The 17555-nt window shown below is 40.7% G+C and overlaps 1 protein-coding gene across 3 annotated transcripts in view; it reads left to right on the forward strand.

The window, feature by feature from the left end:
- NRG2 (neuregulin 2) overlaps positions 1-17555 on the forward strand; it is a 178643-nt gene that overhangs the window by 113457 nt on the left and 47631 nt on the right. For all 3 annotated transcript variants that reach the window (XM_060774146.2, XM_060774147.2, XM_060774145.2), the window contains exon 3: positions 4370-4488. In XM_060774146.2, coding sequence (XP_060630129.2) covers positions 4370-4488 — 119 coding nt within the window. The remainder of the gene's footprint in view (positions 1-4369; positions 4489-17555) is intronic.

Raw genomic sequence — 17555 nt, forward strand, 5'->3', positions numbered from 1 at the left:
ATAATAACTTTACAGACTGTACATTAACCAATGAAAAAAGAGCAGGCAGACTGCCTGAAACAGAGAATAAGGCAAGATTGATGACTGAATCAGCATTCAAATAAGAAGAGATATATCTGACAATAACATTGCAAAGGTAGGAGGAAGCCTGGTTTATTGGTGTGGGAGGAGAGATTAGGGCATAACTGCAACGACTGCCTTCATTTCAGCCTCAGGGTTTGGTTTTTCAGAGTGATCAGAGAAGAATAATGTTTAGCACCATGCCATAACAACTGAAATTCTTGTAGATTCCTAATGTATAGTATTACATTCCTAGTGGAAAATTATAGTTTCTGGCTGAGTGTTTGTTACCATAGTATGACTTCCCTTATCCCACATATTTGATATCCATGGTTCACTTATGCATACTCCAAAAATATTCCTACCCCAGAAGTGTTGCTGGGCCTCTCTATGTCATCCTTTCATCCTACCTACTTTGATCATAGTTATCCTTCCACCTGACCAAATGCCTTTTTCTTGATTTGCTGCAATTCTACACTTATGACCTCATCCCATTTGCTGCTGGAATCACCAAGCATTGTGAGGAATCTGGTGGTGGTGCCCGTGGGGGGGGTGGGGGGGTGGGGGGGGGAACCTGTCATCCCATCATGTCCCGTATCACTTGACATCCCATCATGTCCCGTATCCCTTACCTCATCCCATGGGGGGAAGCATCTGCTGACCAGCTTCCCCCCATTGATATCTATGCAACATTGGAAGCCTTGTGTGTTGCCGCCACAGCTGCATACGCCAGTTCCCCATCCCTTTTTCCATGGGGTCCCACCGGAACTAGCTGTGCATTGTATCCGTAGCTTGGGGGTCCTCCTGGACTCAACGCTGTCACTTGATGCTCAGGTGTCAGTGGTGGCCGGGAGGGCCTTTGCACAACTCAAACTTGTACGCCAGCTGCGACCATACCTCATGAAGTCTGACTTGGCCAGGGTGGTCCATGCCTTGGTTACATCCAAACTGGACTATTGCAATGTGCTTTACATGGGGCTGCCCTTGAAGACAGCCTGGACGTTTTAACTGGTACAACGGGCGGCAGCCAGGCTCCTTACTGGAGCAAACTATAGGGAGCATACAACACCCCTATTAAAACAGCTTCATTGGCTGCCGATAAGTTGCCGAGCCAAATTCAAGGTGCAGGTCATGACCTATAAAGCCCTAAACAGTTTGGGCCCTGCCTATCTCCACAATCTCATCTCCTTCTATGAACCGGCATGAACTCTAAGATCTTCCGAGGAGGACCTCCTCTCGGTCCCACCTCCGTCACAAGGTGAGGACGAGAGAGAGGGCCTTCTCGGTGGTGGCCCCCTGCCTCTGGAACGCCCTTCCAAGGGAAATAAGACAGGCCCCATCCCTCCCCTCCTTTCGTAAGAGCTTGAAGACCTCGTGGTTTCAACAAGCCTTTGAAAACGACCAGTTCTAACTCAGTCTTACACATTGCCGAATATGTCCTTGTTCTTCCTACCAATTACCCAGATCACTTCCTCTCATCAGCCACAGACCCGTATCTAATATTATTGTTGCCTGCCATAGCATTGCACTTAATTCCCGGGGCCCCTAGAATTTTTGGGATTGTACAAATCTTGGCCCAGCCTTTTAAATTTCCTTGACCAGGCAGGATTACTTTTAATATATGTGTGTTATAGCAACAATTTTTATGCTTATATTGTTTTGTTAATCTTATGGTTATGTTGTTTTATTCTGTATGTTTTGTGATGTTACCTGGGAACCTCTCTGAGTCCCCTCGGAGAGATAGAGCGGTATATAAATAAAGATTATTATTATTATTATTATTATTATTATTATTATTGTGGTATGGGAGCCAGCAGGCTCCATTATAAAAGGGAAGGGGAACTGGCATACGGCGCTGAATTCAGCACCATTTGATGAAGTCGTTAATCTGTTTGGAGGCAAGCTGCATGGATCTCATACTGAAAGATTGAAATGAATTATCTAAAAATGTCTACACGTGTAATTCAAACGAATTAATAATTAATTTTATAAAATAACAAATCAGACTACTAGTAACAACATCAACTTGTGTGGTGTAGTGGTTTGAATATCAGATCAGGACTCCGGGACACCAGGATCTGAATCCCTTTCCAGCCATTTGAAAGCTACTCGGTGGCCGTGGGCAAGATACACTCTCTCAGAATTAGATGGAAAGCAATGGGAAACATTATCTGTAAAATAATTTATCTGGCAAACCCAATTGTAAGGTCATCATAAGTCAGGGTTACCTTGAGGGCTCAGAACAACAAATGACCGTTCAATATGTTTCTACACACACAAACATGAACACATCTGAAACCAAGAATAATAGCAAACCCTATATTTTGTCTATTTTTGTCCATTTTTTAATTAATCTTCTAGTTAATAGTTTGAGTAAATAATAACTTAATTAGTAACATAATTCTGGAGAAACACTAGCACTGAGATTCAAACTTAACTGAGTCACTTCCATTGAAAACAACACTCAATTAACTTGTCTCTCCTTTAAAGCAAATTTGCAACTTGATTGATTTTAATCTATTAGTTCCTTTCACTGTGACCTGGAGGTTAGCTGGCTTCTGTTTATATGCTGTGGAAAATCTCCCACGGGCCTGTCAAGAGTCCCGATCCTTTGCCTTCTCCACAAGGCGGCTGAGCTTCAACTCTATTGTGCCAAGAAACCTTTCTGAACAAGGTGTAATTCAGTTTATACAGTTTATGAAAGACTGCCCCAATGTCTCAGCATCTTCCTTTTGGATACATTGTGCATCGATTTGTAGCCAAGCTTGCATAAACTATTCCAAATTAACAAAGGCTTTTGATATGATATTTTGTTTTATACACCAGTAAAACTGACAGTGGCTAAGGCCCCTTCCACACAGCTGACTAAAACCCCACATTATTTGCTTTGAACTGGAATATTTGGCAGTGTAGACACATATAATAACACAGTTCAAAGCAGATATTGTGAGATTTTCTGCCTTGATATTCTGGGTTTTATGGCTGGGTGGAAGGGCCTCACATAAATTAATAGAAAGTATTATTGAGGAGAGAAATGTATGTTGAAAAAGAAACATTGCAAAGAATTAGCATGCCTTCTACAAAGGGAATCCATAACATGTTAAGATTTGTGTAGAGCAGAGTTTCTCAAACCGTGGTCCTCCAGATGTTTTGGACTTCAGTTCCTGCAATTAAACTGGCTGGGATTTCTGGGAGCTGAAGTCCAAAACATTTGGAAGAGCATCGTTTGAAAAACACTGGTGTAGAGTACCAGAATGTGTACATAGGATCCATTTGGTGGACATCACATACCTTGACTTTCAATACATTTTGTCAACCTTCTACCCGCAAGACATGAATGAGGAGCCCGGAGCACTATAGGTGCTGATTAACTATCACACCCTTTATCCCTATTGACCATGCTAGCTGGAACTGATAGGAATTGGATTCCAACCAGGGCCTAGATTGTTAACAGATTAAAAAGGAAGGCATACATGGGAATAATAATAATAATAATAATAATAATAATAACAACAACAACAACAACAACAATACCTCATTTATATTTTGCCCTTGTCACCCCGAAAGGACTCAGGGCAGATCACAGTACACATACACGGCAAACATTCAATGCCGCTTTGTATAGACAATACACAGACAGAACAGAAGGAAGAGTCTTGTTTCGACTCAGTGTCCAGCTGTGTTGGTGCTGTGGAGGGTTAGGCTTGAATCCAGCCACAGGGAGTGCTGTTGCTTCATCCTCTATGATGAAGAGCCACCAGGACTTCCTCTTTCCATTTGGTCGTCCAACATTTTCTGATCTTCTTTTTTATGGCATTGTAAAACACCTCCTCCGCTTTTAGCGGTACCTAATTTCTCTAATTACAGGTAAAGCTGTTTTTGACTGCTTAGGTAAACAGTGAGCAGGACTGACGGTCAGGTGTTCATGCCGTCCCGGGCTTCAAACTTGCAACCTTTCGGTTGATAGATCTTATAGTTGCTGGTGATTTATAGCTGTGCTAAACTTTTGGAGCTGAAGTCCAAAACACCTGGAGGAGCACAGTTTAATAAACACTGGTGTAGAATATTAGAATGTGTACATAGGATCCACAAAGAACCCAAACAGGCTTCAAGGTCTGAAAAATTAAGCAGTGCCCTATTGTCCAATGGAATTTTCTTGTTTTGGTGCTGTGTCAAATGTTTACAAATGCAATAATAAACCAATTGTGTTAAACTGAGTCATTGTGGAATCTGAAGTGCTTTCTAATGTCACTCTAGCCACACTGGGTACAGCTGATGTGTGTTTTTTTTTGCTTGTTTTGTTTTACAGAAAAAATTCTAGACTACAGATCAATAAAGTGAAAGTGGAAGATGGAGGGGAATACAGTTGTGAAGCAGAGAATGTTTTGGGCACGGACACCGTCAGAGGCACTCTCAGTGTGAGAACTGGTAAGATACAGCATTGAGCCAAAGTGATCCATTTAGTTTTTAATTTGTTCTGTCACTAACCTCTTGGTACTCGTAAAACCATTTTTTAAAATGTGCTTTTGAAATACCAGTTGTAAGTGGAGAATGGTGTGTATAAAGATTGTGAGAATGGTGATTGTGTTCACTAGTAGAGAATGCACATGGAAATGTGATGGCATGGAGGTTGCCACCCATTGTTTTTTGTTTTCCATTGTCCATTTCCACAAACTATAATTTTCAGGTGCAGTAACATTTTCATAGAAGAAGAATGGATATAATATGACAGGGTAACAACACTGACACATTATGAATTTGGCCAAAAAAGGCAAGCAGGCAGCAGCCCCTGAACCTGGGATGTGTATATCAGAATTTAAAACCAGTGTCATAGGGGCAGTTGGGGAAAGAGGGTTGAATGCTGGCAGAACTTACCTGCTTTCTTTAGATTTCTGAAATCCATGCAGTCTGCACTATGTCAAACTAACCTCACATGTTTAAGCATTTTCACAGGGCTTGTGTAGAAGGGTGATCCCACTTTTAAAGCCTTGGCAATATCTTGTGGAATCCTGGAATTGTCAGTTCAGGAACAAGCATTTAGAGCTCCTTTGGTGCTAAACTGTCATTGCCAGGATGCCATAGGATGAAAACCTAGCAGTTAAAATGTAATCATGGTGCTAGAAATATGTGGCGTGAGAGGGCTGCAGGTTACAAGGCCAAAGACAAGAAGTCCTTTTTAGAGAGGAAGAGCAAATTATCTTTCATGAAATATTCACAGTGACTTCCTTTGGATCTGATATGAACCTGAGGACTTTACTACATGAGATCCTAAAAGCAAGTTCAGGCTGCATAGCTGTCCTTGTGAGAGCTGGAGTATGCCAGGATAGTCACTCCTTCTATTGCATTGATTATTGCAGAACATGTATTCAATTATCTTAAAGCACCATCAGGTTCCTTATGCATGAGGAGAATTGTACAACTCCCAAGATTTCAACAGATCTCATGAGTGTCTGAATGGGTTTGCTGTTGCCCAGTTAAACACATAATAATAATAATAATAATAATAATAATAATAATAATAATACTGCAAAGACTCTGGCACAAGCCAGTCAAGGTGGTCCCAGTGGTGAAATTGTCAGAACCCAGATGCCTTAAAGAGTCAGACTCAGGAGTATGTCCAAAATAATAGTTTATTAAAGCAAAGTAAACAAGACTCAGAGACACTTGCTTCAGTACCTCTGGTCAAAACTCAAATGTTGCAGCAATTTCTAGCTTGAAAAACAAACTTAGTCAATAATCCGGATTATCCTGGCATAAAATCGGATTAAACAGGAGTTCTTCCAAAACACCCCAAAATTACACAGTAAAAGGAAAACAATCCAACAAAGAGTCATGAAGAGCCATCGTCCAAATGAAGTCCAAAGTCCAAGAAATCCAAGTCCAAAGTTGAAAGGTTCCGAAGTCCACAAGACAGCGTCATCATCAAAAGCAATCCAAAGTCAAGGAGAGGGGAAATGCGCACTTACGAGAATCCAAGCCAGTCGATACATGAAGCGAAACAGCAACCTGCAGATCCAGGACGCAAGCCCAACAGGAAAGCGGCAGCAACAAGACCCAAGGCATGAAACCAACACTTTGCCTACTGCAAAGTTCTAACAATTCAGTGCCTACTTTTATCTTACAACTCATCATCCGATGATGAGCTGCCCTCCACCCCGTCCTCATCACTCTCAGCTGGTTTAACTTCCATAGCTGAGCGCCAACGCCCATCCCTCCAACTCTTCCACCTCTTGTCAAGACTTAGGTCTCCCAAGATTCTACAGTATCCCCTGATTGCCAATCCCCACCACCAGAAAACCCCGCAAATGTGTCACTGGACGTTGGTTGAGTACACACATTCTGAACCTCTTGTACCTTGGTCCAATCTAGTGCTTCCTCCTCATCCCCATCACTCCCAGACCCATCATTCCCAGAAAAACCCATGAAATCCTCTTCTTCCATGGGAGCAGTTAAGTATCTCCCGGATCTTCTTTCTTTGATGCTCCTTGTCTGACTCCTGCTCTCGAGTAATCCTCTTAGTTCCCCTTCCTCCTCACTCATTTCACTCTCAGAAAACCCCTTGAAGGATTCTTCATTAGTGGGTGACATAAGTATCTCCTGGATCCTCTTCCTCTGCTGTTCCTCATCTAGTTCCTGAATACCTCTTTCCCCTCCTCTGACACTCCTACTACTGCTCCTCCTACTACTACTACTAGAGACCTCTCTACCTCTGAGGATTCCTGCCATAGATGCAGGTGAAACATCAGGAGAGAATGCTTCTAGAACATGGTCATACAGCCCGAAAAACCTACAACAACCCAGTGATTCCAGCCATGAAAACCTTCGACAACACACTTGAAAACAAATTCTTACTATCTATTTGGTAGGGTTTTTTTGGTCTAAATTTTGTACATGTTTACTGAAAGTTAAATCTCAATTGAACTCAGCAGGGCTCATTCCCAATTACGTGTGCACAGGACTACAGTAATGCACACATGTGGTGTGTCTCCTCAGAAGTAATACCCACTGAGTTCTGTGGGACTTGTTCCCAACTAATTGTTCATCAAACCTCAGATTGAAAAAAGTGACTTCTGCAAAAATCCACGAGGACTAGGTTTTAGATGGCGAACCAATTGAATAATTTTAAATGTGTTGACTCCTTAGCATTGTGGCTTAATTAATAATTTCATTCTGGCAAAGGATTAGTGCTGAAATGCCTGTGAAATTCCACCACTTTAGTGGATAAATGCATTTAATTCAGTTGCCCTTTTTTGTTGGCAAGCAACCAAATCCTGTTATTAATTTTCATCTCTGTCTGAAACAATGGCAATAGGAAATGTTCCCTCTGCAGGCCTTAGACAAGCAGAGGATTTGAATGTAAGTAGAAGTGTATGGGAGATTGTTGTTGTATTATTTTTCGGTAATAGTCAATATAATTTAGTAAAGCGGGTTTTAGTAATAATTACTTATTGATTCCTTGTTAAAAGAAGTTGGGTTTTTTTCTGGCATTTCCCCAAAGCCTCAGAACAGCCCTACACTTTGGAGTCTGTGTGGACATCTGAACTTGTTCTAATTGAAATAATACTGTCTAGTTGAAGGCTTTCACAGCCGGAATGACTGGGTTGCTGTGAGTTTTCTGGGCTGTATGGCCATGTTTCAGAAGCATTTTCCCTTGAAGTTTCACCCACATCTGTGGCAGGCATCCTCAGAGGTTGTGAAGTCCGTTGGAAACTAGGCAAGTGGGGTTTATATATCTGTGGAATGTCCAGGGTGAAATCCACAAGTATGTGGACAATTTCAGCAGAAAGGAGGAAACTATGAAAATGAACAAAATCTGGCTACTAGTATTAAAAAACTCTAAAATCAGGACATAAAATAAAGAGGAACACTCCAAAAACAATGGAATTTCAGACAGGAAACAATCAGGGCCAGCTAACACCTCCCAACAAAAGATTCCCCCAGGCAGGAAGCAGCAAGGCTTTGAAGCTGCAAGGTCATCAAGGTGGCCAATTGCAACATTGTCGGAGGCTTTCATGGCTGGAATCACTGGGTTGTTGTACATTTTTTGGGCTATATGGCCATATTCTAGAAGCATTCTCTCCTGACATTTCACCTGCATCAATGGCAAGCATCCTCAGAGGTTGTGAAGTCTGACAATAGTTCTTTGTCCCACCCTGAACACTTCACAGATATATAAATCTCACTTGCCTAGTTTCCAACAGACGTCACAACGTCTGAGGATGCCTGCCACAGATGTGGGTGAAACGTCAGGAGAGAATGCTTCTGGAACATGGTCATACATCCCAGAAGACTCACAGCAACCCACTGAAATAATACTGTTTCAAACCACAGAAAATGCAGTTGTTGTGCAGAATAAGTTCCAAACTACAGCATGTTCTGCACAGAAAATAGCATGTTTTGAACAGGAAATATTTATGTGCTGAAAAAGCAGTGTCTTGCAGACACACATCTCTATTTTATTTCCTCACTGTGAATAGTCATTGCAAACTATTCACATAAGCAAAGCAGTTAAAAAGGCCACTCATTTTTATATCCTTCCTAAAAGCAGCAACTATGGGAACTGATCTCAATTCTCATAGGAGTGTTTTCTATGGTACATGACTACAACCATATGCCACATGGATGGCTGTTCAGAGAAAGTCAATTGTTGTGATACACTTAAGTCAGTGGTGTGAATCATGCATTGTCGCATGCGTAAGAGCCAAAAGGTGAGCAAGAAATTTACTCCTTCTTCAACCAGTTAGATCTAGTACAGAGCCATCTGTGAGAAGAGAGCTCCCTGAGACCTCACAATCTCTGAAGATGCTTGCCATAGATGCAGGCGAAACATCAGGAAAGAATGCTTCTAGAACATGGCCATATAGCCTGAAAAACCTACAACAACCCAGTGATTCCAGTCATGAAAGCCTTCAACAATACATTCTTCTTGGGAATCTTTCTGCAGTGATATTTCAAGCCAAGTTCTGCAAGGAGAAATTTTCAATCATAGCTAATTCCTCACCCACAGTTATGAATGGAGACATTGGTCATTTCCCTTGGTTGATATCTCCTCCTTACTCATCTGGTTTACTACACTGCAAAGGCAGTCACTGTGCAGAAAAATCACAGCTTTTGCTCATGTTTAAGTAAAATGCCCCTCCTTTTGTAGCAACAACAATTATTCAAAGACTGTGAAAGATATGTGTTTGGAGGGGGCAATTTTGCAGTTTCAATGGTGGAAAGGCATACAAATCCAGTCATATATTGCAATTGTACTATATAATACACCATCATTCTAGAGCCCCTTCCACACAGCTGAATCAAATCCCACATTTTCTGCTTTGAACTGGAATATATAACAGTTTGGACTCAGATAACCCAGTTCAAAGCAGATATTGTGGGATTTTCTGCCTTGATATTCTGGGTTATATGGCTGTTTGGAAGGCCCTGTTTCATTATTAAAGATAACAGCTGCCAGATGAAGAGAAACCACAAGAATCAGAGTCCCTAAAACTTGCTCATTAAAAACAAAGAGTGGAAGGAATTCCCTCTTCTTCCCCATCATACCTTATCTCCATTCATCTGAAGGGGTTTTGGGGGGGGGGGGGGGTGTCACCACAAAAATATGCAGTACAACCTATTCTTTCTACTGCCATAATGATGAACTATAGTGATCCACTCATATAGTACAATTGAGAAGATGACACAGACACTACTTTAAATGCCTTTTAAAAAGGAGTAGATGCATTCATGGAAAAAGAGTACTTAGTGGGTATTCACTTTGTCCGTTCAATAGGACCTCAGTGTTCACAGAGCGGAACCTCTTCTTACTTAGGTAGCCATGTTCATTTGCTTTAATGGGACAACTAAGTCCTGTTTGGTTCAGTGATTTGGTGTAGGCTTATTCAAGTATACTGCCCAACATGGGTTTTGAAGATTTATTTATGTATTTCAAGCATTTTTACCCCACCCTTCTCAACCCCCAGAGGGGGGATCCAGGGCAGCTTACAGCCGGCACAATTCTATGCCAATTACATAACAAATAATACATACAGCAATTACCTATGAATAACCCATTAAATTAGTTTACAATTTGTTTAAAAATTAAAAATACAATTATAAAAGTACAATAATACTTGCTGTTTGGCATTATCTAGAAACGAATTTAGCAAACACAACACAATTGGAAGCCTATCCATAGTTCATTTTCCATAGCCTGATCATCATTGTCATTGTCAATTATCTGCAAGCTACCCAAAGGCCTGGTCCCATAACCAGCTTTTCAATTTCCTCCTGAAGGAGAGGAGGGGTGTTGTTGACCTGATTTAGCTGGGGAACGAGTTCCATAGGCGGGAGCGGAGGGGGGCACCACCGAGAAGGCCCTGTCCCTTGATTTGAATAACCCTATAAGATTTTTTTTATGAACAAAGCAGCTACATAATCCATGGATAAGTCAACAGTTATGAAGTTTGGTGAGTGAACAGTGGTCCATATGTTCTACCACTGTAGCAAGTTTAATCAGGACTGGTCTAAAAATGAGGGAGGCAGAACCCCTTGAAGTTTCCCCAGTACCAGTGCTGTTTTTCCCTATTGCACATGCACGTTCGCATTAACAAATCAGTTTGGAAGTTTTGGAAGTTTTGGAAAAGTTCCGACTTTTTTTTCAGAAAAATTCATGGGTGATTTTAGAATTGAACCACCAGTGCCTCCTACATCCGAAATTAGTTTTGAACCATTTTTTGATCAACCAAGCCTAATAGAAAGGCTGAGAATGGCAAGTAGAGTCAGTTTTTCTATGTTGTGAACATGATCGCGCAAATGTCATATTTAGTGGGGCAAGATGAGCCACAGTTGAGTATCTTCATTTTCTTTGTTTTCTTCTGCACTACATAACCCTTTGGAACCCATTTTCCATTTGCTTTGTCCAGTATGTAGGTTTGTGTGAGTGAAAGTGACTTACCTAGAATCATAGAATCATAGAGTTGGAAGAGACCTTGTGGGCCACCCAGTCCAACCCCCTGCCAAGTAGCAGGAAAATCATATTCAAAGCACCCCCGACAGATGGTCATCCAGCCTCCTTTTAAAACTCTCCAAAGAAGGAGCCTCCACCTAGCGAGTTCATGGCAGAAGCAAGATCTAAAGAGGAGATTTTCAAAGTAATATTTCAGCCTCATTGCCATTATGCTAAATTTGAATGTCACACACATTTCTAATGGAGAACAATGCACTGAGGGTATCTCTATTCCTCCATTTTTTTAGTTTCCACATTTTGTGAGGAGCTTTGTACATAAGAAGTTCATCATAGTTTGATAGATATTTTCCTTCCATCAATATTTTTGTATGTATTTATGGATAAGTTAAATTCCTACAAAAACATAGTAGGAATTTTGGAAAAAGTATTCATAACATTCACTACCTCTGAGGATGCTTGCCATAGATGCAGGCGAAATGTCAGGAGAGAATGCCTCTAGACCATGGCCGTACAGCCCGAAAAAACCTACAACAACCCAGTATTCATAACCTTCTGGAAAGGCATGACCTTTTAGAGACCATAACCTTTGGGAAAACCAGAAATCTCAATGGCCTTTTGGAAGCATTACCTTTTTGGAGATTAATTGGCATTATTTGGAATAATCATAACCCTTTTGTAAAGTATGATCTTCCTGAGAAGAGTGAAATACTCATTTGAGTGAATCTTCTCCTGAGTGGTAAATAGCTACTAGCATTCATACAAGGCAAATTCATTTTCTCAGCTGTTTGACTGGTTTACCTGATTTATCTCTGTGAACTGTTAGCAACAAAGATATGTCAATGTCCAAAGTATATAGCAGATCTTCAGAAGTATTATTTCAGTTGCCCAAAAAACATCAACTCTCCTTTTAAACATCTTGGTTTAAATCATGCTTTCAAGAGACAAAAATAAAGTAGGCTTCGTTAAAAGTAACATATCTGGTTTTCTCACAATCTTCATGTATTCAGCATACAGGTACGTAACTTGTCAATCAGTTGCAGATAGGTTTGAAGCAGTTTCTCTGTGCAAATAACACAGGGCATCTTTATGATAATCAACGGTCCAAAGTCTAAAGCATCTCTATATTCTGAAAGTCTAACGGGTCTGTCTTTCTGAAATAGAATCTGAGTCTGAACAACCCCAAATCTGATCATATGGTCTGCAGCCCCTCCCACAACTTAGAGTTAAGGAAAACTGCATACCAACACACACATATTACAGTAAGCAATCTGAATTATATTCATAAGAAATAACTACTATTGCAGACTTGTAGAAGGTTGCTATTTCTAACAAGAAAGAGGTAGTCATTTGCAATAACATTGTTGCTCTCAAGCAGAACGTCATTATGTTGACTAATTTCCAAGCTGCTTTTTAATGCAAAGTTTTCAAAGTTATTTATAAAAATATAAATCAAAATAGCAATAATATAGTTACAACACACAGATAAAAGTGGAATTAAAAGAAGAAGTTGGATAACCTTGCATAGATAAGATATCAGTATCTCAAAAAGTCTGGAGAGGGCACTATATAACCTGGGACTGACATCATTGAAAAAGTGTGTTCCTACCTTAAGCAGACCTGTGATGGCAAGCCCGAGCCTTTGGGAAAACTATAGTGTCTGGCCTTACTCAGAGGCTATCTGTATACCTTCTGTTAAGATTAAGACCCTTAGTAGACAGAGGCACTTTAGGCAAGGTGAAAAGAGAACCAAAATGAGTTTACTGCCAACAAGATGAATAAAGGGTTAACTCTACCCAGGACTATTGTTGTTGTTGTTGTTGTTCATTTGTTCAGTCATTTCCAATTCTTCATGAACTCATGGACCAGCCCATGCCAGAACTCCCTGTCAGCCGTCACCACCCCCAGCTCCTTCAAGGTCAATCCAGTAACTTCAAGGATGCCATCCATCCATCTTGCCCTTGGTCGGCTCCTCTTCCTTTTTCCTTCCATTTTCCCCAGCATAATTGTCTTCTCTAAGCTTTCTTTTCTTCTCATGATGTGGCCAAATCATGATGGCCACATCATGAGGACTATCATAAGGTAACTTAAAACAATACATTACAAAAGGAGGTTTTGCTGGCTGTAGTAATCTCTCTGGGATCTTTGAAAGTTTCCTTCCTCTGGTGCAAAGCAATGGTTATAAACTGTCTCAATCTTCTTTCTTGTGATGCATAAGCTGGTCATAAGCTTCTGTTGTCCATTGGACTGCTGGTATAAAAATACTGCTGAATGCAGGTGTGCTAAGGACGCCTGTTTGAATTGCTTGGGCCTAGGATTACCAGACAATCCCAAGACTAAGTCATAGTACCTCTGGTGTAGAAAAGAGGGAGGAGTCCAGCAAAGAGCTCAATATAGGGAAAATTGAATTGACCAACTAAGGCTGGCCTCTGGGGGGCGGATTTTAATCTCCACCCAAAACTAATGCAAAGGAAGGTAGATACCCACACTATTGGGAAAATCTATAAACAGGGGGAACTAAAGCAAAGGAAGGGAAAAGGCAGAGCCAAGGCTTCACAAGACCTTTGATGGCAGAGGATAAGGAAGATCTTCATTTCAGAGGCACTAATGATTGTTATACTGATGTTTAATTATTTATGTTATAATTGTTTTTAATTGCCCTATACTTGTCTCGTGATGTTTTGTATTGATGTTGTTCACCGCTTTGAGTCGCCTGAGGGCTGAGAAAGGCGGTATATAAAGTAAAGTAAAGTAAAGTAAATAAATAAATAATATATGTTCCAGCTCAGGGGGAAGAAAGAGTAGTCTCTCATGATTTTTTCCAATACATCTATATAGTTGTGTGCTGGATACAAATGTGTGTATTTGATAAAATTCTGAAGAGAGGAAACTTGATGTGATTCAGCTGTGGTGTTTCAATGCATAGGTTTCCCTATGGATAACTATGAAAGCTAAGAAAAGTTGTATATAATCATATCAAATGCACTTTTAAAGGAATGCACATATGTAGCAACCAGCCATTAGGAGCAATGAGATGCTCTGCTGTATAGGCAATGAAGCACCAGGCTCATTGCCTATACAGCAATGAGCCTGTATAGGCAATGAGCCCTGCTATTCTCCCCCTGCTATTCTGAGAACAGCTGCTGCTCTGCATTTTTTCAAGGCTGGCTTCACTTCCCAAATAAGGCTTTTTCAGCCACACTTTGTAAGAAGGATGACCTGGAAAATCCAGTAATTTTCCAGGTCATCTCACCCACAATGTAGAGCCATGGAGTGCTACTCAGAACTCTTCCTCCATTGCAGAAGGTGGTGGAGTGGGGCAGCAATGGTACAGTAAAAGGCAGCAGCAGCATAAGCAAAGAGAAATGTATTTTGTTTTCCAATTCAAGCTGTGGGACAGCAGTTTTGTTCACCTTTAATATCAGTAATATGGAAGAGGAAATGTACAGGAAAAAACCTACTGGGTCAGACAGAAATACACAAATGGACCAGCCTCTAAATTGTAATTGTGCACCACCATATTGAGTACATCATTCTTATTCAGTCTTTTAAAAGAAAAGGTTGTTGCTAATGCTGAATCAGGAGAGAGGTTGAAGCTTTTTGGAGCTGGTGGAAGGCATTCATGTGTAGTAGATAAGTCCCAGGAGTCTATCACTGAGTCACTAAGGACGTTATCCCACTGGCAGGAGGGAAGCGGAGGAAATGGGGAAGTGTTTGGAATATTGGGGACTCTTCTTATGCTGGCAAGGTCCAACTTTGGGAATAGCCAGATTGTGACCATCAAATTTAACTGCTTACTCAATGTAGGGTCTCCAGCTAGAGTAGTCCCCCCATTATCACAATCGCGTCTGGCAGGGACAAGGGACTGGGCCTTTTCTGTGGTGGTCCCCTGGCTATGGAACTCCCTCCCGAGTGAAATTAGATCTGCTGTATCCCTCTTGACCTTCCGGAAACAAGTAAAACCCTGACTATGGTATCAGGTCTTTGGAGAATAGGCTGACCTACTGACATGTTGACTTATTTAGAACTGATGGACTGCCCTTGGATAATGATTTAAATCGGTGACCGCTGACTATTGTTGTCTGTTTTTATATTGTTTTTATATTGCTTATACAGTTTTATACTGTTTATACTGTTTTATATTGTTGTTATTATTACGTTGCTGTTAATTGTATATTTATGTTTTGATGTGGGTGTGCTGTCGCACACTGTGCCTGTAGCAATTGTCTGTTAGCAGGAAGTGATCTTTATGTGTTCAGCGGGACGCCGGGGTGCCTTGGCTGAGAGGTCCTATGAATTTCCCTATACAAAGTCTTTAGAAGCTTGGAAAGTTTAATAAAGTTCTTTATTGGTGCAACAAATCAGTCAAATACTTCTTAGATCTTCAACAAATCAACCAAATATATCTTAACTTGTCCACAGTGGACAGGCAACTAGCTTCATGAACTGTTTCTTTCTTCTATGAGGGAAATCCTTTTGACCCCTCCCTGGGCAATCTGTCTTTTAGAGTACCCGAGTAGACCTTACCGGATAAAACTCCAGCTGGAGTCCTTTGGATTTTTTCCACGAATGCTGTGGATCTGTTTCTTTAACTCCAACAAGGGCTGTGCTGTATTTCTTAGTAAAGCTGTGAGAATTGCCTTCCCCATCCGAGCTTGTAAGAAATGAAGCTTTTCTACAGGAGGGAAAAGGGGAAAAGGGCGGTTCCAAAAGCCCCAACAATGATAGGCAGGCTGCTAGCCTATGACTGCAGCCTGGGGGAAGCTGCTTAACTGCAAAATGCCTGGCTAACAGAAACACGTGCAAACTAACCATGCATAGAAAAAGAAAACTTAGGTTCTGGCACAGCTGTGCCAGCACAGTGGGCACCATGGGGTGCCACTTTGTTAGCCATCCTGAGTTCCTCTACAGAGGTTGAGAAAAGATGGGATATAAAAGCCCTAAATAAATAATAAATAAATAGTGGTTCCTGAAATCTAGTCCTCTAGGTGTTTTGGACTTCAGTTTATATTAGATAATTTCCTCTCTATCTCATTAAACATAAGAATGGATAATTGCTATTGCAGTCCTTTTATTTGTTTGTTTACCTGAAACTTAAAGGAGATTTATTTAAAATCTCTTTTTTTGGATTTAATCCATTATCAATTGCCTTTTCTCTTGTTTTTGCCCTCTTTTCTGAGCCCAGCACTAAAAAAACGAGTCACATTTTCTTTCGAAGCTGCATGTTTCTGAACAAAAATATCAAAGGAGGATTTTTTTAAAAAACAGGTTCTAGCATTTTTTTTAAACAATCATAAATTGAAATGATAGTGTGGACTATTAAAAGGCATTATTTTATTACAAAGTCAGGGGAGTATAACTGTTGTTTTAATGTGTTGGGTTTTTTTTTCTCAGTGAAAAGTGATTTCTTCTGAATTGTCCCATATGATTCCAATGATATTTCTTTTGAACAGAAGCAAAAACATTGCCTGAGTTTTCCAAGGGTTCAGATAGAGACTCATTTTCTGTATCCAAAGTGGAGAAACTGTCAGCAGTAGACATAGTAAACACCGAGTGTGTGGGTGTCTTAACTCAGTGGACTTCTTCTAGAGTGCTTTTAAATCCCCATTTAAAGATTGGGTAGGGGCAGGGGAGAGAAAAGACAAGTTCTACACAATAAAGTGCTGTATTCCCAGAGGTTTGTGGTTCTTAACTTCCACTTTAAATCTAAGCTAATTGCTATCAGAGCAGCTGGTAGCAAATCCACAACAATGGTGTGAATAGTCAAGGCAAACATTCCAAAACAGTGCAAAGCGAAGGGAGTCAATGCCACTCGGCAGTAATCAAATAAAAGACTAAACAGGATATGATGGAGGGAAATGGAGCTCATTAAAACACTTCACATCTTTCCCCTGCCACCTTCCCTGGCCAAACTGATTGATTTTAATTCCATTTAAAGAGCTATAGTACGTTCTAAATTGCCACCAAATGTGATTGTGAAAGAAACCATATGTCTAAATGATGCATAGCATTTGGACACCTCAAACCTGAGGACTATTGGAATGTCCACCTTCGAATCTTAGTTAGTTTAGGTGTGTGTTTAAGATCTGAAGTGCCTTCTTTGGTCAGTAAGGACCTCATCACAAAGGGCCACGGATTTGCCACGCATCATGGCGAATCATGGGCTCTCAGTAGGGAGTGTGGAGAACCTGTTGCTCCACACCTCACATCACCTCCCAGCTCCCCCCCCCCCCATTTATTGCTAGTAAGGCAACACGAGAAGGCTCCTATGTTGCTGCAGTGATGGCATATGTTGCTTGCTCTCCCCTTTCTATACGGAGCCCGGTTGAAAGTACATGTGTGTCATGTAATGGGGTCCATTCTGAAAGGGGAGAACAAGCGATATTCGATGAGACAACAACAACAACAACAACAACAACCTTTATTTATATACCGCTCTATCTCCCCGAGGAGACTCAGAATGGTTTACAAGTAACATCATCAATATATACAGAGTAAACAACATAACCATAAGATTCACAAAACAATATAAATATAAAAAATGTTA

The sequence above is a fragment of the Anolis sagrei genome, chromosome 4 (assembly GCF_037176765.1).
Source record: "Anolis sagrei isolate rAnoSag1 chromosome 4, rAnoSag1.mat, whole genome shotgun sequence".
In the NCBI taxonomy this organism is placed as follows: Eukaryota; Metazoa; Chordata; class Lepidosauria; order Squamata; family Dactyloidae; genus Anolis; species Anolis sagrei.